Here is a 26,963-nt window from a genome sequence, read left to right on the forward strand (position 1 = left end):
TATTACGATCGTGTCTTCAAAAAAACGTTCGTCTGTATGCTGGTCCAATAGACCAAATACGATGCAAGGGCAGCTATTGGCTACTGGCTATTGAACTTCCTTTTTTAGTCCCATCTTACGTCATCATCTTCAAAACTAACAGACTTTGGGCTGTTCGTGTGTGGGTAAATCCGTTCGGAAGTCCGTCATAACTCAGTCAAAAGTCCGTTGGAACTCCGTCGGGAAGACCGTCTGAACTTTTCTGCCGGAAGGTCCAGTCGTGTGTACGTGGCATAAGTCCACTCCACACTTTATACTGTATGCTATATATCTGTATCCTACCATACAGAATGAAGCATGCAATAGTTATAACTTAAAATAATTGGAAGTTATAACTTGAAAAGGATTCAAAGAATGGATTGAACACAGCTTAATTATTTTATAATAATAATATTCCTAGGATTAAAAATATTGCTAATCAATTTTTGGTATAAAAAAGCACACTTTCATCGACCACATGGTGGCGCCATTGTCCACCCATTCTAATTACATTCACCTATACAGTATTTCTTCAGACACTTACTTTTTAGTGTCATACAAGGTTTTGTGAACTTAATGCTTACAGTATTAACTGACAGATGTAACAATCATAGAAAAGCTAAACATTAAATGCTGAATATTAATCCGACAATGAGAAAAAGCATAAAAAATATACAGTAAAGTTAACATAATCATTTTTGTTGTGCCAAACATACTTAATGTGATTGTAGTCGTATTAGTGCAATTGTGACAGAGAAAATTGAGTACTGTCCGTGATACTTTTTTATTTTATTTACACTAACATACAATTTTTCAGGACAAGCTTTTTGTTGTGCCAAAGCCATTTTAACCACTTCCATACAGGGCATTTTGACCCCCTTCCTGCTCAGGCCAATTTCCAGCTTTCAGCTCAGTCACATTTTGAATGGGAATTGTGTGGTCATGCGATGTTGTACCCAAATTAATTTTGATAATTTTTTTACCCCACAAATAGAGCTTTCTTTTGCTGTTATTTGATCACCTCTGTGGTTTTTACTTTTTGCGCTATAAACAAAAAAAGCGCGTCAATTTTGAAAAAAAAAACACAATATTTATTAATTTTTGCTAAAATAAATATCCCAATTATTTTGAAAAAAAAGATTTTTTTCCCCTCAGTTTAGGCCCTTATGTATTCTTCTACATATTTTTGGTAAACAAAAATATCGCAATAAGCGTATATTGATTGGATTGCGCAAAAGTTATAGCGCCTACAAAATACGGGATAGAATTATGGCATTTTTTTTTTTTTTTTTTTTTACTAGTAATGCCAGAAATCTGTGATTTCTATTGTGACTGCGATATTGCGGCGGACATATCGGACACTATTGACACTGTTTTGGGACCAGTGACATTTATACAGCAATCCGTGCTATAAAATGCATTGATTACTGTATAAATGTCACTGGCAGGGAAGGGGGTAACCACTAAGGGGTGATCAAAGGGTTAACTGTGTGTCCTAGGAGTGATTCTAACTGGGGGGAGGGGACTCACAAGGGGAGGAGACCGATCGCTGTTCCTCTGTAATGGGAACACACGGATCGATCTCCTCACCTGACAGGATGTGGATCTGTGCGTTTACACACACAGATCCACGGTCCTGCTCAGTTAACGGGAAATCGCGGTTGCCTGGTGGAATTTTTTTTAATGTAAATATGAAATAATATTAATAGCAACAACACAACACTAAGGCTTGGTTCATATATATGTTTCCCCATTCATTTGAATGGGTTGCAGTATCCACTGAAAACGCAGGGAAAAAGTCCTTGCACCTTTTCAGAAAACACAGCAGCAGGGAAAACACGTAGTGCAGTTTACAGTGCGTGGGGTGCCATTAGGATTGATGGTACCCCATGCCTCTCTTGAGCAGCAGTGCATTTTTATCTCTGGGTGGTTGCGGGTACAGTCCCGCAACGGCAGCCACCTGCACAAGTGTGAACCTAGCCTAACTCTTTCCATCTTGACCATGAAGTTAAAGAGGAGGTCCAGCCTGGGTGAAAAAAAAGTCAGCAGCTACAAATACTGTAGCTGCTGACTTTTAATATAGGGCACTTACCTGTCCAGGGAGCCCACGATGTCGGCACCCCAGCCGATCTTCCAATTGACTCCCGGGTGCTGCCACCGCCATTACTGGTAAGGGAACCAGGCAGTGAAGAGTTTCAGCTTCACTCCTGGTTCCCTACTGCGCATGCATGAAGTGTGCCGCGCTTTCGAAGTGGGCCAACGGTGGGGGAAGGAGGAGGGTGGCCGCACTTCTGGGAAATCGGGCCTCAGCCCGTCTCCGAAAGTGGGGGAGGGGACCTGTCAGAAACAGGTTCCCTATTCCCCCCTGACAGGTGCCAAATGTAAAAGCATATAAGCGGAAGTTCATCTTTTGGGTGAAACTTTGCTTTAACTATTACTGTGAGATAAGACTGTTTTAACCACTTTCAGACCGGACCAATTTGCTGGTCAAAGACCAGACCACTTTTTGCGATTCGGCACTGCGTCGCTTTAACTGACAATTGTGCGGTCGTGCGACGTGGCTCCCAAACAAAATTGACGTCCTTTTTTTCCCACAAATAGAGCTTTCTTTTGGTGGTATTTGATCACCCCTGCGGTTTTTATTTTTTGCGCTATAAACAAAAATAGAGCGACAATTTTGAAAAAAATGCATTATTTTTTACTTTTTGTTATAATAAATATCCTCCAAAAATATATAAAAAAACATTTTTTTCCCTCAATTTAGGCCGATACGTATTCTTCTACATATTTTTGGTAAAAAAAATCGCAATAAGCGATTATTGATTGGTTTGCGCAAAAGTTATAGCGTTTACAAAATAGGGATAGTTTTATAGCATTTTTATTAATAATTTTTTATTATTTTTTTTTTTACTAGTAATGGCGGCGATCTGCGATTTTTATTGTGACTGCGACATTGTCGGGGACCCATCGGACATTTTTGACACATTTTTGGGACCATTGTCATTTATACAGTAATCACTGCTATATAAATGCAGTGATTCCTGTGTAAATGACACTGGCAGTGAAGGGGTTAACCAGTGGGTGGCAGTGTAGGGGTTAAGTGTTCCTAGGGGTGTGTTACTAACTGTGGGGGGGTTGGGCTTTCATTTAGTGTACACTGATCTCTGCTCCAATCACATGGAGCAGAGATCAGCGTCACTAGTTGCTAGGCAGAATGGAAAAATGTTGTTTATACAGCATTTCCTCCATTCGGCCGCTCCGTGAGACGATCGCGGGGATGCCCGCGGCGATCGAGTCCGCGGGTCCCGCGACCGGACTCACGGGGGTCCCTACCAGCGCGGGAGCGCGCCGCCGGCAGCGCGCCCCCGATGGCAGGGCGGCATTGAATATTGGACGTACATGTACGCCAATATGCCTGCCCGTGCCATTCTGTCGACGTACATCGTCGTGCGCTGGTCGGGAAGTGGTTAAATAGAGACTTAAAGGGATTGTAAATAGAATTTTTTTTTTTAAATAACAAACATGTTATACTTACCTCCACTGTGCAGCTCGTTTTGCACAGAGTGGCCCCGAACCTGCTCTTCTGGGGTCCCTCGGCGGCTGTGTCGGCTTCCTCCCGCAGGTGCTTCTCATGTTCATGCGAGCTCCCTCGCATGGTGAGAAGCATCTGCAGGCACGCTCCCGTGATACAGCCGGCAGCTATAGCCGCTCGCTGTATCACACGGCCCCGTCCCCCCAGTGCTCCGCGTCAGTGGATGTGATTGACAGCAGCGCGAGCCAATGGCTGCGCTGCTTTCCATCCATCCACTCCAGCCAATCAGTGGCCAGGCTGAACGGTGGAAAGGACGTCGGGGGACGAGCGCAGGACTTTTGAGGGGTGAGGTAAGTAAAACGGGGGGGCTGGGGGCGCCGTGACTGTCAGATGTTTTTTCACCTTAATGCATAGAATGCATTAAGGTGAAAAAACATTTACCTTTACAACCTCTTTAAGTCATGTAAAGAAAAAGACTAATGCCGCGTACACACGACCGGACTTTTCGAGGGACTAGGTCCGACAGACTTTCAACGGAGTTCTGATGGAGTTCTGACAGAGTTCTGACGGACTTTCTGAATGAACGAACTTGGCCACACACAATCACACCAAAGTCCGACGGATTCGAACGTGATGACGTACGACCGGACTAGAATAAGGAAGTTCATAGCCAGTAGCCAATAGCTGCCCTAGCGTCGGTTTTTGTCCGTCGGACTAGCATACACACGAGCGGATTTCTCGGTAGGAACTGGGTCTGGCGGAGTTCTGGCGGAAAATTTTTAAACATGTTCCATTTCTAAAGTCTGTCAGACTTTTGCAAATCAAAAGTCCGCTGCAGCCCACACGCGATCGAAGGGTCTGCCGGAATTGTTCTGTCGGACTGTTGATGTTGAAAAGTCCGGTCGTGTGTACGCGGCATTAAAGAATTGACCTTCCCATGACAGAACATTTCTTCAGACCTGACCATAATATTGAGGGTCACAAAGCTGATGAGGAATAGCCACTTGCAACTGGATTCTTTAACTGTTGGATAAATCCTTGACCTTGGATTTAGCAGCCAACAAGCAAAGTCTCTCACACAGATTTGGTTGAAAAACTTAGTTGTAAGGATAGAGGTAGGAACTTTTCTTACTGTACCAGAATCTTGCAGCCGGTCCGGCGATACCGTAAGAAATGTGGATTCAATCAATGTCCATGGCAGCTCAGCTTCCAGGCTCTTACTGAGCAGCCAGCCTCGTGCGTGGCTCTCTTACTGAAGAGTCCTCCCCTGGTTGCATGTAGAGTTGCTGGGCCTCTTCAAACCCGAGACGGCACCGGAACACCTTAGAATCCTCCTTCCAGTTACTGCGCCTCGAACTAGCCAGTTCCGAGGCTCGGAAACGGATGGATCTGCACCCCAGGCCATGAGGGCCCCTGGGGGCTGGTCAGGAGGACCAGGACCACGGAGACAGCACCTTAAGTACCCTCTCCCGCAATACCAGCGGAACAAATGCGCCCACTGATTGGCTCCGAGAGAGAGATTGGTACCCAATTCGTCCAACCAGACTGCGTTCTAATGCCTCTCACAGGTGCGAACTCTACCTATGACCAGGCCGAACCTTAATACAGTCCAGCCAAACTGATGCCAAAGCATAATTTAGAACAATCAACCCCAAAACTTAACTATAGTTTTGGGAAAAAAATACATTTACAGACATACTCATTAGGAGTACCGGTGCTACGTGAACAAAAATTACTTATTTGCAAAATGTTATAATAGAAACTTTTAAAAACGTTCCCTGTTTTTTTACTTATATCGCAAAAAATTTAAAACCCAGTGGTGATTAAAAGAATGCTCTATTTGTGTGAAAAAAATGATAAAAATGTTGTTTGGGTACAGTGTTGCATGACTGATTAATTGTCATTCAAAGTGTGAGAGCACTGAAAGCGGAAAATTGGTCTTGGCAGGAAGGGCGCATAAGTACCCTGTATTGAAGGGGTTAAGAACTTCAAGATGCTGAGAGGCAGAGGCAGGCATTCGGGTCATGTGACTGCTGTGAATAGCTGTCACAGCAGTCACATGATTGGAAAAGCTCCTGATGGCAAATATGCATCCGGAGATTTCTGTTGTCCACCGTTGACTATGCTGGGAGCGCACTCTCAGCACAGTTTTGTGTTTATATAGGGCTGCATATATGCAGACTCTTGGCTTTAAAGCCCACCCTCCGAGAATCCACATATATACGTGCGGCCGGTGGGGAGAGGTTAACTGAACTAGCTGAAGTTAGAAGCTGATTGGCTACAATGCACCGCTTCACCTGATTTTGCATGCTGAAATCTTAGTAAATCAACCCCCCATGGCTTTAATAGGGACATACAGTATTACCTTAGTTTTTTAATCAGTTGCCAACCGGTTCAAGCTGATATACATTGGCAAAATGACTCAGCTGGGCGAAACCCCGTATGGGTACGTCGTACCCTTTAGGAACAGTGTGCACCTACACACCTGCTGCATGGCAGGGGGACCCAATGTGCATTGCCCGTGATCGCATGAATGAGAGCATGAACAGGGATTTGTGTGTGTAAACACATAAGTCCCTGTTCTGTCAGGGGAGAGGAGACATATTGTTTGCTCCTACTAAGTAGGAACAACGATATGTCTCCTCCCCCAGTCAGTCCTTGACATACAGTTAGAAACACTAACTAGGGAACACAGTTAAACCCTTGCTCGCCCCCAGTTTTAACCCCTTCCCTGCCAGTGACATTTACACAGTAATCAGTGCATTGTTATAGCACTGATCGCTGTATAACTGTTATTGGTCCCAAAAATTTGTCCAAAGTGTCTGATCTGTCAGCAGCAATGTCCCAGTACCGCTAAAAATTGCAGATCACCCCCATTACTAGTAAAAATAAAATAATAATAATAAAAATGCCAAAAATAATTCCCATAGATTGTAGACGCTATAACTTTTGAGCAAACCAATAAATATACGCAAATATGTAGAAGAATATATATTGACTTAAACTGGTGAAGAAATGTGTTTTTAAAAAAAAAAATTTGGGAGATATTTATTATAACAAAAAGTAGAAAAAAAAATTTTTTTTAATTGTTATTCTTTTTTTGTTTAGAGTGCAAAAAATAAAAACCGCAGAGGTGATCAAATACCACCATAAGAAAGCTCTATTTGTGGCAAAAAGAGGACACAAATTTTGTTTGGGTACAGCATTGTACAAACATAAGCCCACCCTCCGCTCCCTCGTCACAGCATTTGATTGTGTAGCGGGAGCCAATGGCTGCCTCTGCTATCAATCTGCCCAATGAGGACAATCTGCTCTTGTGCTTTTTGCTAGATCAGATCGGGCTCAGGTAAGAACAAGGGGGGGGGGGGGCTGGGCTGCATTTACGAAGGCATTAGGAATGCATTAATGTGGATGTAAACCCTCACATATACCCAGTGAAGTGAACAGCCTCAGATGATACACAGAGATTAAAAAAATCTCCCTGCGTAAATTTTACATCTATATCTGCTGTCTTCAGCTTTCTAGACTCTTTAGAAAGTGCTCATCATGTTAGAAAGTTTTCTTCCTGTTTCATCAGTGGGAGGGGAGTCTGAGCATACACTGTGTGTGAGCTGATTGGAGGAAAGGCACACTCCTCGACCTCCACATAGGCAGAGGAACAAAGAAACTTGCAGAGCTGAAGTATGAATAGACCAGCTCTCTGCTTATCTGTCTCAAAAGCTTCATACACACTATCAGATTTTCTGCTGATTTTTTTCTTCAGATTTACCAAAACCATATAATATGAAGTCAAACCTTAGGAGTTTCAATTTGTATGCAATCAGGCAGGCCCTTGCACTACATGGTTTTGGTAAATCTGAAGACAAAAATCAGCAGAAAACCTGATAGTGTGTATGGGGCTTTAGTTTGCTACCTGACACAAATTTCCAGATGCTTTTATCTCCTGTGTCAGAGAACTTTTTAGAAATGATCATGCTGATAACAGAGGAACAGAGCAGCAGAAAGATACGGGAATTAGGGCTTTGGAGAGAGATAAGTAAACACTACAGATGTATGTGCCCAGGTCAGATTTCATGAATGGGGTTTACATCCACTTTATTAAGGTACAAAAACCTTGAGGTTTTAGAACCTCTTTAAGTTATCTGTGTGAATTTCTTGAAGAAGGCAGATAAGTGTTTTCAAAAGCTTGCACCTCAAAATCTATTCAGGTACCCACACAAAAGATATCATCCTTTCCTTTTCCTTTCCTACTACTATCCATGGCTAATATGACACAATACACTACTAATGAATATACTGTAAACCGTAACTGTGCCTTTGCATGTTGAAGAAATAAGCATTAAACCTTTGTATTACATTTTCATTACATGCAAATATCACATGAAATATAAACTGTGCTACACATGCATTTAATACTGTGAAAATTAAATGACTGCTCATAGGTTATGGGTTCACCTATACCAAAAAACTGTCTATACATATAAGGGCCGTCTGTACATCTTTGACCAAAGTTAGATAATGCCCTTGCTATAGGTGAAGGCCATTTGCATACCTCTTGAAGTCTGACTGGAAAACTCCTAGGACATTGCCAAGGCTGTTGCTAAGAGACATCTAGCTGTTACTGTACACCTTCACCATCACAGGAGCGAGCTCTCAAACACTGAATCAAAAGTTACTGCATCAAGAGAAGGAAAGCACATGGGAGGGGTTTGAATCAGAGAAAGCTCACTCCGATGATGGTGAAGGTATGCATCCCTTAACAATATCCTTGGCAACGTCCGAGGAGTTTTCCAGTCAGGATTCATGTGGTATGTAAATTGCCTACACCTATAGCAACCGTGGTCAAAGCTGCACCGTTTGTTTTTATCTACCAACACCCCTTGCATAGGCAGTTTTTTTAGTAAAGGTGAACTATGCCTTTAAAGTAGAACTCCATGCTAATGGTTAACATGCAGGAATACATATATAGGAAGTTCTTTACCTGCCAAAGAAAAGTGAAATAAAAATTTACAAATCTGTAGAAAGAGACGAGTATAAGAATATCTTGGTAAAAACACTTACTTTCCATTGTGTGCTGATGACAAATCATCTGACTTTATCTTGTCTTTGATCTGGCTTTTGCTTCTCTCTCTTAAAGCACTGGGGCTTCTCATAAACAGCTCCCCCATCAAATCCATAGTTGTTTTCATCTTACACTCTGGATCCAAAATGTCAGCCAGGGACTTGTCCTCTACTACAATCTCCTTGGCCAACTCCTGAGACTTGACATCCTCAGGAGACATTATAATTGTGCTGATATGGTAATAGGTGGGTTTGTATTCTGGGACAGTGCTTTCTGAAGGTTTAAGCACGACATTGGAGGTTTCGTCATCTTGAGTAGGAGGGAGGTCTTGGGAGCTCTGACCGATTTTCGTTGAACTTTCTGTGGACTGAGGTATCTCTGATGAAGAAGAGGCACTAGCCTGAGGAAGTTCACTATCTTTTATAAGTGCAAGAGCAGTTGGCAGGCTCAATACACTCTTTTCTGTAGTAGTATCTATTTTTTCTGTGCTCTCCACAGTTTTGGGATATCTGCCATTAGAAGAGGAGTAAACAAAGACAAAGTTATGAGATTCTGTGAAAATAAAGCATGCTCTTATGAATTCATTTGAAGACTTAAGTTCATCATCAAGTTTGATATTAAAAAAGAAAGCAAAGAATTATAATCACCTAGGTGGATGTAGCATCAATTCAATACTGCATCTGTCCCCAACGGCTCTGTAGTGAGAACTGAGCGATCAAACACTGTTGATCGCTCAGTTCTCCCCCTTCACTCTGAGCAGAGAGCCATGACTGTCAGTATCAGTCACCACTCTCTGCTCTCCTTTCCAGTACTCACTGGAGTGCTGGTTGTGGAGGGTACGGGAACGGCTGGTTCAGGCTCTTGGCACAGGTGCCAGGCCAGGCATATGGGTGGATCCCGACCATATGGATGGGATCTTTCCTGAGCATGGACTGTCTGAATGACATAAGGCGACAGTGGCTTTTAGCCCGCTGTCAGCTGAAAACAGTTCACAGGAGTGCAGGATGAACTGCACTCTTGTGATCCATAGTAGAAGTATGGTCAAAAAAGCTTTGGCCATACTTCTTTAAAGTGTACGTCAGGCCAAAAAAGAAAAAAACATTTTAATTCTTCTCTCCAACGATTTCTACAGATTTCTTCCCTTTAAAAATACTGCATTTATAGAAAAATATCTCTTAATCTGCAAGATATTCAGTGAGATCCTAACTTCCTGTTTGGTCTGACAACTTAGTGCTTTTTCTACACAGAATTTCCAACCAGAATTTTCAGCCCTGTCTGTTGGACACCAGAACTTCACCTACACCCCAATCTAAATGCATACATTGATTATTTCCTAGCAAAATCCATACTGCTGCCTTGACTCCAAACAGCCAGCCCATACACTGTGCGGAGCAAAAGGGCTCTTGGGATACATAGCTCTGGGGTAAGAGGTCCTACATTAAAGTGTATGTTACCCCAGCATTGCATGTTTCTGATATGTGTAGGTGATGCCATGTACTTGTATTTAAAAAGTATCACATTCTCTTTGTATTTCTTCCCCTGCTTTGTTATTTCAAACTGGCCACACTAGGCATAGTAGCACTTATTTCCACCATAGGGTAGCGTAGCTACTCTGTCTCCCAAATATATATGTTTTGCATTGCATTGCTATTTTAAACTGAATATGTTGTTTTACAAAGTGAGGGTTCACATATACTGTACTTTAATAGGAACTGAACTCCCAGCATCTGTCTCTGCAGGACTTTTACAAGCTTGATGATGACATTGCATGAAGTAATAAAAGTTGTCTCTGGCTATGGCAACAAGGTAAAAAATGATATACAATGCAGGGATCTTATCTAGAGGGGGAGAGCAGAGCAGAATTTGGGAGTAAACATTGGTAATGCCTAAACATACACTTCAACTCTTAAATAACTATTTCACTAAGCTGACCAGCAATTTACCTGTATGCAGCTGGTCTTCAGGTGGTTATACCAGGATGGTGCCTGCAGCTGCAGGCATCATCATGCTACCATTCTTTTCAGCCAGCGGTCGGCTCTCTTGTAAAAGCAATTTTAGTGGCTAACTAGCCGCTGGATTGCTTTTACAAGACGTGAGAGGGGACCTTCTCCCCCTCCCATCGCATCTTTGTCAGGCTCTTCTGTCCCACTGGGAGACCCAAGCGACCAGTCGGCGCTTCTGCTGGCTGATCTGAGAGCTGAACAAAGCCTGAATTCTGACTTTGTAGTGTTTCACAACTGCATGGCATAAAAGTGTTAGTGATCCCACATGGTGTGAAGTATGGTGACTCATAAAATGCCTATCATGAATGTTTATCACTTATAAACAGCCAGACTGTTCATAAAGGTCTCCTCCTGCTTTCAAGTTTTTAAATAGCGCCCTCTACTGTCCACATAGTGAAGACCATTAGTTGTCACCTTCTCTGCTAAAAAGTTTGTAAGAAGTAGCTTTAAAACTACCATATTACATATTCTATAAATATATTATTACTCATAGTTACATAGTCAGGTTGAAAAAAGACACAAGTCCATCCAGTTCAACCACAAAAAAATGTATAATAATATCATACAATCCCATATACCCAATTCTATACCCACAGTGGATCCAGAGATCATGATAGTTGTCCTTTAAAGTGAACTATTGTCCAGATTGTTCACACTAAAATATGTATATATTCTGAACAAGCAGTAGAATCACTTTAGAATAAGCCCTCATTCACCTCTGTACTTATAAACATTTTGAAGAAATTACTTTTCAAAGTTTACAACACTTAGCTCAATTTTCTTCTATGAGAAGAGAACCTTGACGGACTGCCAGTCCTCTAATTTAAGCAACCAGCAGGTGTTACTAAGGGCTCAATCACAATACTGGCCAATGGTGTGAGTTGTAAAGGGAACAATGCTAATGCACCGCAAATGATGCATCACGCTCTTTACTTCCTTTTGGCATTTAATTTATCTTTATCACAGCATGTGGTAGAGTGTGTCACAAACAACATGCTGTGCTGAAAAAAGCAGTGCATGTCCAATATTTTTAGCACACAACTGAACTCACAGGACTTAAAGTGGTTGGATAAAAAAAATGAATTACAAATCCTGTAGCTGCTGATTTTATGCTTAGGTCATGGGTGCTCAACACGTGGCCCTCCAGCTATTGCAGAACTACAAGTTCCATCATGCCTCTGCCCTTGGGAGTCATGCTTTTAACTGTCAGCCTTGCAATGCCTTATGGGACTTGTAGTTCTGGAACAGCTGGAGGGCTGCAAGTTAAGCAGCACCCATGACCTAGGCGATCCAAGTGGAAGTAAAAGCGGGTACCTGACAAAACTGGGTACCTGCTCCCCCTTCCGAAAAGAAAAAAAAAATATATATAGGGGGTGGAGGATTTAATGTGTAACTTCCTCTTTTAGGTGAAAATCTGCTTTAACCCCTTTCTGCCGGGACCTCCCCACCCTTTAAGATGTTCTAAATGCTGGGGAAATGGAGGCAGGCATTTCAATCAGCTTTCCAGCACCTAACAGTCTCTTACGGTGTGAGCTCTTAGGATAGAAAGATGTGTACATAGGGCCGCATTTATGCGGCCTCTCAGTGTTAAAACCCACCCATTGAGAGGTTGCATATATGCGTATAGCCGGTAGGAAGAGGTTAAGGCAAAATGCCCTGTTTATGTATTGGGACTGCATTGGGCAAGCCTGCTGAGCACTGCCCATGTATATACATAGCTCCTGGCTCTCAACTGTCCCTGACTTCGAGGGATTGTCCCTGATTTGGAACACAGTTCCTCTGTCCCTTTTTCCTCCTCGTTTGTCTCTCATTTTGGTCTGATCTATATAGTTGTATATAAAATGCACTCACAATCTATTTATCTTTCAAAAAGGTTTTCCCAGTGCTAAACCTTTCATTCGAATTCTAAAAGCACTGGGTTAAACTAATATTTTTTTTGTTTAATTCTCCCTGTAGATGTCCCTCATTCCCATCTCAAAAAGTTGGGGCGGTATGTATATGGCGTGAACAAAGCTGTTAGAAAAGGCCTGAAACTAACTCTACAGTATTTCTTGTGATTGTTAAGGATCTTTGAGAAGCAATATATTCACATTAAAAGAAACAAGAAAGGTGAGGTAGAATTCTTCTCCTTGTAAATGTATTCTTAAAGTGATAAAATGGTAAAAATGACTGAAATGCATGAACAAAGAATGCAACAAATGAAACTGTACTTAAAGGAGAAGTCCAGTCTGGTGTCTGGACTGATGGCAGCCTCAGCCTCTCAGCCTTTCAGCAAGCCGCTGAGACAGCCAGCCGATCCTCAACAACTCATCACTCTAATGAGTGTGGAGGAGCAGAGCAGGAGACCTGCTGATTGACTGTCAGCAGCTCTTCTCTCGGGGAGCTGAGAGAACCAAGCCATCGGCAATGTTTCGATCGCTGGGTTCTCAGTGCAGAGACACCGGGGGACAGATACAGCATCAGACCGATGCTCCATCCACCTAGATAACTATGAATATGGGGAAAAAGCCAAACCCATATTTCTCCTTTAAAGCACAGAAGTGTGCATGGGCTGAAAGGTATCAAAAAAAAGTTAGGAAAGATTAAAGCAAAAGCATGTCATAAAAAGAAAATTTATTTTAAAAATATATAATTTTACTGACCTACGTAGTAATGTTTGGATTTTTCAAACAGATTTTAACATGCAGCATGGAGTACAGAGGGAATATCTGTACCATATTCAAAACTTTATCTCAATTGTCCTTGCTTTGTGCACTGGTGCACAGTCATGTCGGAACAGGAAGGGGCCATCCCCAAACTGTTCCTACAAAGTTGGGAGCATGAAATTGTCCAAAATGTCTTGGTATGCTGACGACTTAGGAGTTCCCTTCACTGGAAGCTAAGAAGCTAAACCCCTGAAAAACAACCCCACACCATAATCCCCCTCCACCAAATGATTTGGACCAGTGCACAAACAAGGTCCATAAAGACAAGGATGAGCGAGTTTGGGGTGGGGGAACTTGACTGGTCTGAGCAGAGACTGCGAACAAGCCTTCTCGACCACAATCAGTGCCTGATCTCAGAAATGTGCTTCTGGAAGAATAGTCAAACATTCCCATAACACACTACTAAACCTTGTGGATAGTCTTTTCAGAAGAGTTGAAGCTGTTTTAGCTGCAAAGGGTGGGCCAACTCAATATTGAACCCTACAGACTAAGACTGGGATGCCATTAAACTTTATGTGCGTGTAAAGGCAGGCATCCCAATACTTGTGGTAATATATTGTATATACAGTGTACAGTATATATGTATATATATATATATATATATATATATATATGTATACACACACACACAGGGATTCTTTGTGTCAGAGGGTGCCATCTAGTGGTATAGTATCATATGCGATTAGATTCTTTTCCTGCTTCTTGTTTCTGTGCACACTGATCAAACAGTGCAGTGAAGAAAGATCACTACATACAGTATCTCACAAAAGTGAGTATACCCCTCACATTTTTTTAAATATTTTATTATATCTTTTCATGTGACAGCACTGAAGAAATTACACTTTGCTACAATGTAAAGTAGTGAGTGTACAGCTTGTATAACAGTGTAAATTTTCTGTCCCCTCAAAATAACTCAACATACAGCCATTAATGTCTAAATAGCTGGCAACAAAAGTGAGTACACCCCAAGTGAAAATATCCAAATTGGATCCTTTTTCAGGATCTGAAAAAAAGAATCCTTGCTCTACATAAAGATGGCCTAGGCTATAAGAAGATTGCCAAGACCCTGAAACTGAGCTGCAGCACGGTGGCCAAGACCATACAGCGGTTTAATAGCATAGGTTCCACTCAGAACAGGCCTCGCCATGGTCGATCAAAGAAGTTGAGTGCACGTGTTCAGCATCATATCCAGAGGTTGTCTTTGGGGAAAAGACGTATGAGTGCTGCCAGCATTGCTGCAGAGGTTGAAGGGGTGGGGGGTCAGCCTGTCAGTGCTCAGACCATACGCCGCACACTGAATCAAAGTGGTCTGCATGGCTGACATCCCAGAAGGAAGCCTCTTCTATAGATGATGCACAAGAAAGCCCGCAAACAATTTACTGAAGACAAGCAGACTAAGGACATGGATTACTGGAACCATGTCCTGTGGTCTGATGAGACCAAGATAAACTTATTTGGTTCAGATGCTGTCAAGTGTGTGTGGCAGCAACCAGGTGAGGAGTATAAAGACAAGTGTGTCTTGCCTACAGTCAAGCATAGTGGTGGGAGTGTCATGGTCTGGGACTGCATGAGTGCTGCCAACACTGGGGAGCTACAGTTCATTGAGGGAACAATGAATGCCAACATGTGACATACTGAAACAGAGCATGATCCCCTCCCTTCGGAGACTGGGCCGCAGGGCAGTATCTCAACATGATGACGACCCAAAACACACCTCCAAGACAACTACTGCCTTGCTAAAGCAGCTGAGGGTAAAGGTGATGGACTGGCCAAGCATGTCTCCAGACCTAAACCCTATTGAGAAATCAATTGAGAATCTGTGGGGCATCCTCAAATGGAAGGTGGAGGAGCACAAGGTCTCTAACATCCACCAGCTCTGTGATGTCATTATGGAGTGGAAGAGGACTCCAGTGGCAACCTGTGAAGCTCTGGTGAATTCCATGCCCAAGAGGGTTAAGGCAGGGCTGGACAATAATGGTGGCCACACAAAATATTGAAACTTTGGGCCCAATTTGGACATTTTCACTTAGGGGTGTACTCACTTTTGTTGCCAGCAATTTAGACATTAATGGCTATGTGTTGAGTTATTTTGAGGGGACAGCAAATTTACACTGTTATACAAGCTGTACACGCTGTACACTCACTACTTTACATTGTAGCAAAGTATAATTTCTTCAGTGTTGTCACATGAAAAAAATATAATAAAATATTTACAAAAATGTGAGGGTGTACTCACTTTTGTGAGATACTGTACACCATTTTATTCTCTATTCTATAATGTTTGGGGGTTCTAAGTAATTTTCTAGCAAAAAAAAAAACAGATTTTAACTTTTTTAAACAACAAGTTTGAAAAATAAGCCTGCCCTTAAATGGTTAAAAACCTTAAAGTGGTTGTAAACCCTTACAACACACTTTGACCTACAGGTAAGCCTAGATTAAGGCTTACCTGTAGGTCAAAGAAATATCTCCTAAACCTATACGGTTTAGGAGATATTTGCCCAAATACAGGCACAGCTGTCTACGGCGCATGCGCCGTAGACAGCGGCGCGCAGGCGCACTGAGCGCGGCATTTCCAACGACGGAGCTGCCGCACGTGTCGGCTCCCGTGCGCATGCGTGGGAGTGACGGCTTCGCCGAATGACAGCAGCGGAGCTGCGAGACCCCACGAGAACATGGATGTGCCGGGCTACAGGGGACAGCGGTGACTTTGCTGGCTCCTGTGTCAGGTAAGTGACACATAATGGACTACTATGCGATGCATAGTAGTCCATTATGCTTTGCCTTTGCAGGGAATGAAAGAGGAAGTAAACTCATCAGAGTTTACTTCCTCTTTAAGTATAGGCAATGGAATATTGTACATACGGAATATTTGTTTTCTCATGAATAGTATATTCCCTGACCACAGTGAAAGCAGACAGAAATGCAAGACAGAGAAGACAGAGACATAAACTAATTGCAACTGTCCTTTGACAATATGTACATTTTTCGTACATACAGAACATTTCTCTTTTTTGCATGTCTAAGTCCGTATACCAGTAGAATTTCAGTCTCAGTTTTTGAACATTCAATTTTCTAATTGCTAGTAGGGTCAAGTCAACTTTCATTTTTAACCATAGTTATGAGAAAACTCAAAGGACCAGGATGGATGTTTTTTTGAATGAGCAAAACGGACTGTGAATATGGTTTTTGTACAGGAAAAATCATGCATATTATAATGTGCGTATTCTAGAAACAAAAGAAAAATGTTTTATACATCTTAGATTCCATTCAAGCAGCAAGTATGGATGAAATTATAAGGTCTTTTGAACAAAATTAGTTGACTCAAGGAAGCAAGAAAAAATGCCTTAAAGAGTGTTTTTTCCAAATTTTCTGTGCAAGCATTCGAAAGATATTCTACTGATATATGGGCAGCTTTCCACTCTTCTGTTTCTGTTTTATTTTTATAGCGCAAGTTTTTAAGCTAAGAGGGAGAAGCCAGCTAATACTCTCAACTAATCACATTCAGCACTTATCTTGTACTGCATAACATACTTTGCAGCTAAAACTTACATTTCTTTCCAGTCTTTCCTCACATTTCCTTCATAATGCTTGGGGGGAGTAGCCAGCAAAGTATGGATTTTCTCTTCCTTTTCCTTTAAAATGGCATCTTCCAGAGTTGGAGGAGGGAATGGAGGTGGAGATGGAGGAACAAAATGAATTTTAGGGGATGTTCCCAACTCTTGGTCCTTAACAAATACTTCATCTTCCACATCATCATTCCCAACCAGAGGAGATAACTGGAGACCAGACTCAGATATACGGAGTGATATTTTTCCATGGTGTGAGGGAGTTTCAGACTCTGATGAGCTGCTGCTCCACATTGTATTGTTTTTCCAATTAGTGGGAATCTTCTGCCCAAATGCGGTGCTGTTTTGTGAAATGTTGGCTTCTTTTGTTGAATTTAAGCCCTTGACCTTTGGGGGTGGAGGCCTCTGTGGTGGAGTAGACTTTGTATTTTGTTTGTTACGGTTGTGATTTTTTGAGTTATTACTATTGAAACTTAAATCCACGTCACTTTTACTTTTTGCTTCAATTGGCGAAATTTTAGAAGTTCTGTTTTCAGCATACAGATAATCTTCATCAGTATCTTGTGTCCTCTGGGTGGGTGAATCTTGTATAGTTTTAGTGGGACTTAAGTTACTGGGCGAAGGTAAGGTAGCCAGTCTTGTGCTATGGAGATTACTGTGCTGGGCAGGGCCCTGTGTAAGACTCTGGGCTCTCATGTGTCTCTGAATTTTCACACTGCTCTGATCCACAATACTGTTTGATGGAGGAGCCATCCTCTCTATGTTAGCGGAAGAATGGCGGTTAGAATGTGGTTGAAATGCTGTTTCAGATGGTGCTGTTTCTGGATGATCTTCAGTTTTGCTTCTAGAGGAGCTAAATATGGACACAGAGAAATCAGAAAAAAAGTAAAATAAACAGGTCTGTGATCAGGGGATGCTCAAGGTAAAATGTTCTGTATTATTTTGAATAGATAAAATACAACGAGAAAGCATGGAAACATGATGAAAGGAATCTGTCAGCTTTTATTTTGCCAAAGTAGATTGCCAGATGCCTGCTTTTATTTTCTAACCCCTAATTGTAAAATGTCAACTTGAATTTGATTGGTGGTGAAGGACATCAACCACAGGCCCTTACTATTTTAACCACTTATTTAGCCACAGAATGGCACGGGCAGGCATAAGCACATACATGTACGTCCTTTGCCTCCCGCGGGTCGGGGGCCCGATCGGGCCCCCGCCCGGTGCCTGCGGCGGTCGGTTTTCGTTCGGGAGCGATCCCGGATGAGGGGACGGCCATTCATTCATGGCCACCCCCTCGCGATCGCTCCCGACGAATGGAAATCCCCGGTGACATCACTTCCTCTCCTGTAATGTAAACACAGGAGAGGAAGTGATGTATTCTCTCCTCCGTGTCGGTATTTTTCGTTCCGACACGGAGGAGAGGGGATCAGTGAGTTGCACCAACACATCCCACACACAGTAGAACATGCCAGGCACACTCACACCCCCCCTTTACCCCCCGATCACCCCCCCAATTACCCCTGCCCCCCAGTCACAGTGACACCAATGTCATTTTTTTTTATTTTTTTTTTTTTTTTGCATTGGTGTCATTTGTGACTGTAATAACTGTTAGGGCAGTTAGGGTTAGCCCCCTTTAGTTCTAATGTACCCCCCTAACCCCCCCAATAAAGGTTTAACCCCGTGATCACCCCCCGTCGCCAGTGTCACTAAGGCTGGGTTCACATTGCAGCGGTTTATGAGAACGAATGTGATTCGCACCGCACTGCAGTGCAAATCACATCCGATCTCTGTGCGATTCGAGTTCAGCCATTCGCCGCACCCGCCGCACCCGCCACACCCGCCGCACCCGCCGCAAATTCGCACGGGACCCTTTTTTTGGCCCGCAGCAGAATCGGATCGCATGGGTGTTCACACCATGCGATCCGAGTTTGCAGATCGCACTGCGATATGCGAACTGATCTGGGGGTGTCAGTAACATTTCACTGACACTCCCAGCAGTTCGCATAGGGCAGTGTGAACTGCCGCCGGGAGGCATGCGATGCGGGAACCCGCCGCGGATTCGCGGCGTTTCCGCATCGCTCCAGTGTGAACCCAGCCTAATAAGCGATCATTTTTCTGATCGCCGTATTAGTGTCACAGGTGACGCTAGTTAGGCAGGTAGGTATTTAGGTTCGCCGCAGCTTTTTATAGCGCTAGGGACCCCCATATACTACCGCATAAAGCCCCCTGATTGCCCCCTAGTTAACCCTTTCACCAGTGATCACCATATAACTGTTACAGGTGACGCTGGTTGGTTAGTTATTTTTTTATAGTTTCAGGGCACCCGCCATTTATTACCTAATAAAGGTTTAACCCCCTGATCACCCGGCAGGTGTCATTTGTGACTAATAACTGTTAGGGCAGTTAGGGTTAGCCCCCTTTAGTTCTAAGGTACCCCCCTAACCCCCCCAATAAAGGTTTAACCCCGTGATCACCCCCCGTCGCCAGTGTCACTAAGGCTGGGTTCACATTGCAGCGGTTTATGAGAACGGATGTGATTCGCACCGCACTGCAGTGCAAATCACATCCGATCTCTGTGCGATTCGAGTTCAGCTATACAGATAGTATGGCTGAATTCGTGTCGCACCCGCCGCACCCGCCGCAAACTCGCACGGGACCCTTTTTTTGGTCCGCAGCAGAATCGGATCGCATGGGTGTTCACACCATGCGATCCAAGTTTGCAGATCGCACTGCGATATGCAAACTGATCTGGGGGTGTCATTAACATTTCACTGACACTCCCAGCAGTTCGCATAGGGCAGTGTGAACTGCCGCCGGGAGGCATGCGATGCGGGAACCCGCCGCGCATTCGTGGCGTTCCCGCATCGCTCCAGTGTGAACCCAGCCTAATAAGCGATCGTTTTTCTGATCGCTGTATTAGTGTCACAGGTGACGCTAGTTAGGCAGGTAGGTATTTAGGTTCGCCGCAGCTTTTTATAGCGCCAGGGACCCCCATATACTACCGCATAAAGCCCCCTGATTGCCCCCTAGTTAACCCTTTCACCAGTGATCACCATATAACTGTTACAGGTGACGCTGGTTGGTTAGTTATTTTTTTATAGTTTCAGGGCACCCGCCATTTATTACCTAGTCTCACTAGTGTACCCCTAAATTTAGGGGTGTCTACTTTCTAAAATGGGGTCATTTGGGGGGGGGGGGGGTTTGTGCCATCTTGGCATTTTATGGCCTTCAAAACTGTAACGCCCTTAGAAAGCCTGAAGGCGGTGCTTGGTTTTTGGGGCCCCGTACGCGGCTAGGCTCCCAAAAAGTCCCACATATGTGGTATCCCCGTACTCAGGAGAAGCAGCAGAATTTATTTTGGGGTGTCATTTCACATATGCCCATGGCATGCGTGAGCAATATATCATTTAGTGACAACTTTGTGAAAAAAAAAAAAAGTTTGTAATTTTCCCGCAACTTGTGGCAAAATATAAAATATTCCATGGACTCAACATGCCTCTCAGCAAATAGCTTGGGGTGTCTACTTTCTAAAATGGGGTCATTTGTGGGGGTTTTGTGCCATCTTGGCATTTTATGGCCTTCAAAACTGTAATAGGTAGTGAGAAGTGAACTCAAAAAATTACGCCCTTAGAAAGCCTGAAGGCGGTGCTTGGTTTTCGGGGCCCCGTACGCGGCTAGGCTCCCAAAAAGTCCCACATATGTGGTATCCCCGTACTCAGGAGAAGCAGCAGAATTTATTTTGGGGTGTCATTTCACATATGCCCATGGCATGCATGAGCAATATATCATTTAGTGACAACTTTGTGAAAAAAAAAAAAAAAAAAAAAGTTTGTAATTTTCCCGCAACTTGTGGCAAAATATAAAATATTCCATGGACTCAACATGCCTCTCAGCAAATAGCTTGGGGTGTCTACTTTCTAAAATGGGGTCATTTGTGGGGGTTTTGTGCCATCTTGGCATTTTATGGCCTTCAAAACTGTAATAGGTAGTGAGGCGTGAAATCAAAAATTTACGCCCTTAGAAAGCCTGAAGGCGGTGCTTGGTTTTCGGGGCCCTGTACGCGGCTAGGCTCCCAAAAAGTCCCACATATGTGGTATCCCCGTACTCAGGAGAAGCAGCAGAATTTATTTTGGGGTGTCATTTCACATACGCCCATAGCATGTGTGAGCAATATATCATTTAGTGACAACTTTGTGTAAAAAAAAAAAAATATTTTTTTTTTGTCATTATTCAATCGCTTGAGGCAAAAAAATAAAATATTCAATGGGCTCAACATGCCTCTTATCAATTTCCTTAGGGGGTCTACTTTCCAAAATGGGGTCATTTGGGGGGGTTTTGTACTGCCCTGTCATTTTAGCACCTCAAGAAATGAGATAGGCAGTCGTAAACTAAAAGCTGCGTAAATTCCAGAAAACGTACCTTAGTTTGTAGATGTGACAACTTTTGCGCAAACCAATAAATATACAATTATTGACTTTTTTTTTACCAAAGACATGTGGCTGAATACATTTTGGCCTAAATGTATGACTAAAATTGAGTTTATTGGATTTTTCTAATAACAAAAAGTAGAAAATATCATTTTTTTTCAAAATTTGCGGTCTTTTTACGTTTATATCGCAAAAAATAAAAATCGCAGAGGCAATCAAATACCATCAAAAGAAAGCTCTATTTGTGGGAAGAAAAGGACGCAAATTTTGTTTGGGTACAACATTGCATGACCGCGCAATTACCAGTTAAAGCAGCGCAGTGCCAAAGTGTAAAAAGACCTCTGGTCATTTACCAGCAAAATGGTCCGGTCTGAAAGTGGTTAATTATGATCTTTAAAGATCAGGTGATCAGATATCTGATACCCAAACATAGCATGTGGATTATTTGCTACATCTTTCTCCTCATTTAATAACTTACCAGTCATAAATCATAGCAGAAATTGTCACCACATACAGATTGTTTATTGGAAAGTAAGGTCTGATACAGTATGTTAGAAATGCATCTGGTTTATGTATCAGAGTTAACATGAGTTTCCACCTCATTAGAACTTCGAGAACCAAATTTGCAAAGATGTGGTGGCTCATTTGCATACCTAGCAACAATCCCGGATTCTTTGGGACTGTCCTGCCTTTCAACCCAACGCTACATCTTTCTCCTCATTTAATAACTTACCAGTCATAAATCATAGCAGAAATTATCACCACATACAGATTGTTTATTTTAAAGTAAGGTCTGATATGTTAGAAATGCATCTGGTTTATGTATCAGAGTTAACATGAGTTTTCACCTCATTAGAACTTTGAGAACCAAATTTGTAAAGATGTGGTGGCTCATTTGCATACCTAGCAACAATCCTGGATTCTTTGGGACTGTCCTACCTTTCGACCCATATTCGGTGCTCTGGTGGACCACAGGATTTTCCAGCTACACAATGCGTAAATCATGCTGCTGGCATTTCTGTAATCACAGGTTGCAGGACAATCCTGGCTTCTCTACTTCACCCACAACAATAGTTGAAATGTCATGTTCTGGCCCTGCTGATTATGGGACTGACTTATCTCTCCCTGCACTTCTGCATTAACACAAACAAACCTTAAGATCCCTTTCAAACTAGGGTGTTTTATATTATTTAAATGATATCCATTTTAGACCTACATTATATACTCACATTATATGCCCACATTAGGCTTTGGTGCGTGGAGTTTTTCCATGGTATTCTTCTTTGTAAAGTTTAAGAGTTAGGAGGTATGCATTACCTAGATCAAGCCATCCAAACTGTGCATTTTAACTAACATGAACTTGTAACATCTCCTAGCATCAAAATTGCTGTCCTTATTCTGAGGCAGTTTAAATGTCATGTATGAAACCCATGCAGGTATTCCAACACAGATACGGTGGGTATGGAAAAGAATTACCCCCCTTTAAAATCAAATTTTGTAGGATCTGGGGGCCCCCTTGTTAATTTTTTGTATTGCCGGAAATGGTATTGTATTACAATGTAGCCGGTATTGTATTACAATGTAGCCGGTATTGTATTGCCGAAAATTTAAATCTCGTTTTTTTTCTTTATAAATGTCAGTTTTGCTGCAGCAGGTTCTATACATGGTACAGGTGCACTACTTTACAGGCAGACTAAGGGGACCCCCCCCCCCCAGCCACTATATTTAAAGTATTTTTTAATTTATATTGTTCACTTGCTGCTGGACATCAGTTGATTTTGGCTTCCCAGAACAACTTCCCATGCGGGCCCCTGGGGGCGCGCAGTGCGGCGAGTCATGGAGATCGGCCTTGTCCAATCACAGCCAATGACATGTAAACACAGAGATGCCGGTAATTGGTGCTCCCGACCTCACACTGACAGCGTGTGAGGAGAGGAGAGCCGATCATCTCCTCACAGGGGACAGCTAGGTATGTAATCAGGGCACTGATTATCAGTACCCTGATTACAATTAAGTGCCCACCGGTGCCAGCAAAGATTGCCCACCACTGCCAGCAATCAGTGCCAACCAGTGCCCACAATTGACACCAATCTGTGCCCACAAGTGCCAGCAATCAGTGCCCACAAGCAATCAATGGCCATTATTGATGCCAGTCAGTGCTGGCTATCAGTGCTGCCCATCAATGCCCATCACTGCTGCCCATCAATACTCATCCCTGATGCCCATCAATGCCACCCATCAATGCCCATCAGTGCCACCTATCCATGCCACCTATCTGTGCCCTCCAGTGCTGTCTATCTGTGCCCACCAGTGCTGCCTATCTGTGCCCCTCAGTACTACCTATCTGTGCTCAGTGCCACCCATCAGTGCTCATCAGTGCCACATATCAGTACCACGTATCAGTGCCCATACATGTGGCATATTTGTGCCTCCTCATCAGGGCCACCTAATCAGTGCCCATAAGTGCCGCATCATCAGTGCCCATAAGTGACACCTCATCAGTGCCCATCACTGCAGTCTATTAGTGCCAAATCATCAGCGCCCATCAGTGAAGGAGAAAAATTACTCATTTACAAAATTTACTGACAGAAACTAAGAAAAACTTTTTTTTTTTCAAAAGTTTTGGTCTTTTTTTTTTAAATAAAAAATAAAAAACCCAGGAGTGATTAAATACAGTAAAACCTTGGATTGCGAGCAAAATTCGTTCCAGAAACATGTTTGTAATCTCAAAGCACTCTTATATTAAAGCAAATTTTCCCATAAGAAATAATGGAAACTCAAATGATTCATTCCACAACCATTTATTCATAAGTCCTTCAGTTTATAGTCCATATAAAAAAGGTTATAGCAATATGATAGGTGGTGTAACCATAAAATGTCCATCCACAAATCCATTACAGAGTGTAAAAGAGAAGAGAGGCACCTCTAAGTGTAGCAATATGGTTACATTTAATGAATGTTAAACATTTAGCAACTCACATGGTTGATTAAAAGAGGCACGTCTAAGTATGCAGGCATCCAGGGTAAAGCTGTCCACATAGACCATCTCCGGCACTGCCAGCTCTCACCGCTGTTCATCTGCAATCATGACCGGGAAGACTACCCTGCAGTAGAACAATCTGAAAGTGAGGCTTGAAGTGCTCGTGGAGCACAGTGTGGAAGAGATGACATCAATGGCGGTTGCCGAGGATGGTCTATGTGGACATCTTTACCCCAGATGCCTGCATACTTAGATGTGCCTCTTTTAATCAAAGGTCCCTCTCTTCTCTTTTATACTCCGTTGTGAAATGACACTACTTGTATATGAAGACATCGCTTGTATATCAAGTCAAAATGTATTAAAAAATGTTGTGTGTCTTGCAAAACGCTCTCAAACCAAGTTACTCTCAAATCAAGGTTTTACTATAGCACCAAAACAATGCTCTATTTGTGTGAAGAAAATTATAACAATTTCACACAGTTACAGAGCAACATGACCGCGCAATTGTCATTCAAAGTGTGACAACGCTGAAAGCTGAAAAATGGCCTGGGCAGGAAAGGGGTAAGTGCCGTGTATTGAGATGGTTACGTATCAATGAAATCACTGCTCTTGCAAAAACAATCTTTTAAAAAAAAACTTTTTACATTGATACATGTCCCTCTGGGCAGTAGCTGGGCCCCCTTACCCTTTTTATGGCCAATAACTTGCATATAAGCCTTCAAAATGGGTCCTTTTGATTGTTCTTCAGGTACCATAGACTTTATAGGATTTGCGGTTCGGGTCCAAACTAGGGATTGCAGAATCTAGGGACAGCTACATTTCTCTAAATACCATAGAACAACTACATTTTCCTAAATACTTTGCAATTTAACTTAATTTTAACTTTGGGTAGCAAATTTTATAGGGTATTGTGCCAAGGAAGGAAGTCTGAAGCCCAGGGGGACGCAAAAATTTGTCTAAATAATTGTCTAAACAACATAAGAATGTACGAGTTTTACATATATTATTTACAGAAAAATACACATGTATGATACATTTTTTTTTTTTTTATCAACTTACCGAAATTCCTTATTTGTTGAACTATAAGAAGCATACTTGATAAGAGATTCCCTTCTTACCATAAAGTCCTGGAATACACAAAAGCATAGAACTGGTTAGTGATAGTTAAAGCAAATGTAAACCCAATCACTAAAATCTACATATAAGCTTTACCAATCTAATTTCAGAAGTCAATGGTTTTGAATCTACAGCTTTCATTAAAATATTTCCTGGTGATCCTGCCATTAAGATCCTTTTTAAGACATTTCCTGTTGAAGAACAACATTCTTTCCCTAAGTGCCAACTGTGCTCCTCCATTGTCACCCTGTTACATGGGCTCTAAGTGGAGACTGCAATTGGCTGTTTTAATGAACTTTATGCAGGCATGATCCATGCTGTCACCATCAGAAAGCTGACGCTGAAAGCTGACAGTCCTACTGGTGTACATGCATTTCAAAATGACAGCTCACAGCTGGTAAGTCAATATGTGCAACAAGAAGATTTTTCCTTTAGAACATGTTTCATACAGAAGGCCTAGTATTGCTGATTAATAAAAAATGAACTAATCTTAATGTACACAGCTACTCCGCAGATTTATTTTTTAATCAGAAACCTGTAGAGCACCCATAGGAGTTTTATTTTGTTTTGGATAGAGTAGGGAAGAATAAAACACTACCCTAGGAAAAGGAAGAATAAAACCTTACCCTAGGCCTAGCCTTAACCCTAAGTATAGATCTGACCTAGCCCTAACCCTAGCCTTAACCTAAACTTGACCCAACCCTAAATATTAACATTTACTTTAATTTCCTCCAATAAGTGCACCTTTTAAGATGAGGAAAAGGAGGCATAGGGGAAGGTTTATGTTCAGCAACCAATTGTCATGGCTGTCGGGTCTGTGGATGCAACTCTTGAGGCGTCTAGTCCTACCATCATCTCACAAGAACCCATTGGGAAACTGGAGGAGCAGTCTGGCTCATCCAGCATCAAGTCAAGAAATCTAGCCAGAGCTTGATGGATCCCAATGTCTCCATCGCAGCATCAGTCCCAGCAGTAGAAGGAGAGGTGCGTATACCATCAGCCTGCTACTCTAGTACATCATTCAGAGAGCAGACCCTCCACACAGGGTCTGCAATACCCTGTATCATTTATGTTATTTTTGCTACAGTTTGTGTTATGTTATTTTTGCACTTTCATCACATCATATTCGGTACCCTTGTTGAACTTATCCCTACTTTATAGAAAATTACAAGTATGTTATTTTTGCACTTTCATGGCACCATTTTCTGTCCGTTTGTTTATTCAATTCTTGCCTATTTTTGGGAAATTACAAATGGTTTTGTCTTCTACAGAGCGCTAAGAACCAAATAAAAACCAAAGTTGTTAGCAAATGCTGTGAGTGATCTTAAATATATCAATATACCCTTATCCTAACCTAACCCTAATCCTAACTCTAACCTAACCCTAATCCTAACCATAGCCTGAAGTTAAACCTATCCCTAACCCTAGCCTCACTCTAGCCTAGCCCTGACCCTAGCCTACCCATAATTCTATTCTCTTTGTAGGTAGCACAAAGTATGGAATGAAATTTTCACTAAATAAAGAGAAAGAGTGCAAAGATGTCCCCACTGTTGC

The 26,963-nt window shown here is 42.4% G+C and overlaps 1 protein-coding gene across 4 annotated transcripts in view; it reads right to left on the bottom strand.

Moving 5' to 3' along the window:
• The window catches only part of SHROOM3 (shroom family member 3), a 530,439-nt gene that overhangs the window by 18,167 nt on the left and 485,309 nt on the right, over positions 1-26,963 (bottom strand). For all 4 annotated transcript variants that reach the window (XM_077476349.1, XM_077476350.1, XM_077476351.1 and 1 more), the window contains 3 exons: positions 25,353-25,420; positions 16,870-17,739; positions 8,612-9,121 (listed from right to left, as the gene is read on the bottom strand). In XM_077476349.1, the coding sequence (XP_077332475.1) occupies positions 8,612-9,121; positions 16,870-17,739; positions 25,353-25,420 (1,448 nt within the window). The remainder of the gene's footprint in view (positions 1-8,611; positions 9,122-16,869; positions 17,740-25,352; positions 25,421-26,963) is intronic.

Source organism: Lithobates pipiens, unplaced genomic scaffold (assembly GCF_037356315.1).
Source record: "Lithobates pipiens isolate NorthernLeopardFrog02 unplaced genomic scaffold, aLitPip1_a1.2 Scaffold_13, whole genome shotgun sequence".
In the NCBI taxonomy this organism is placed as follows: Eukaryota; Metazoa; Chordata; class Amphibia; order Anura; family Ranidae; genus Lithobates; species Lithobates pipiens.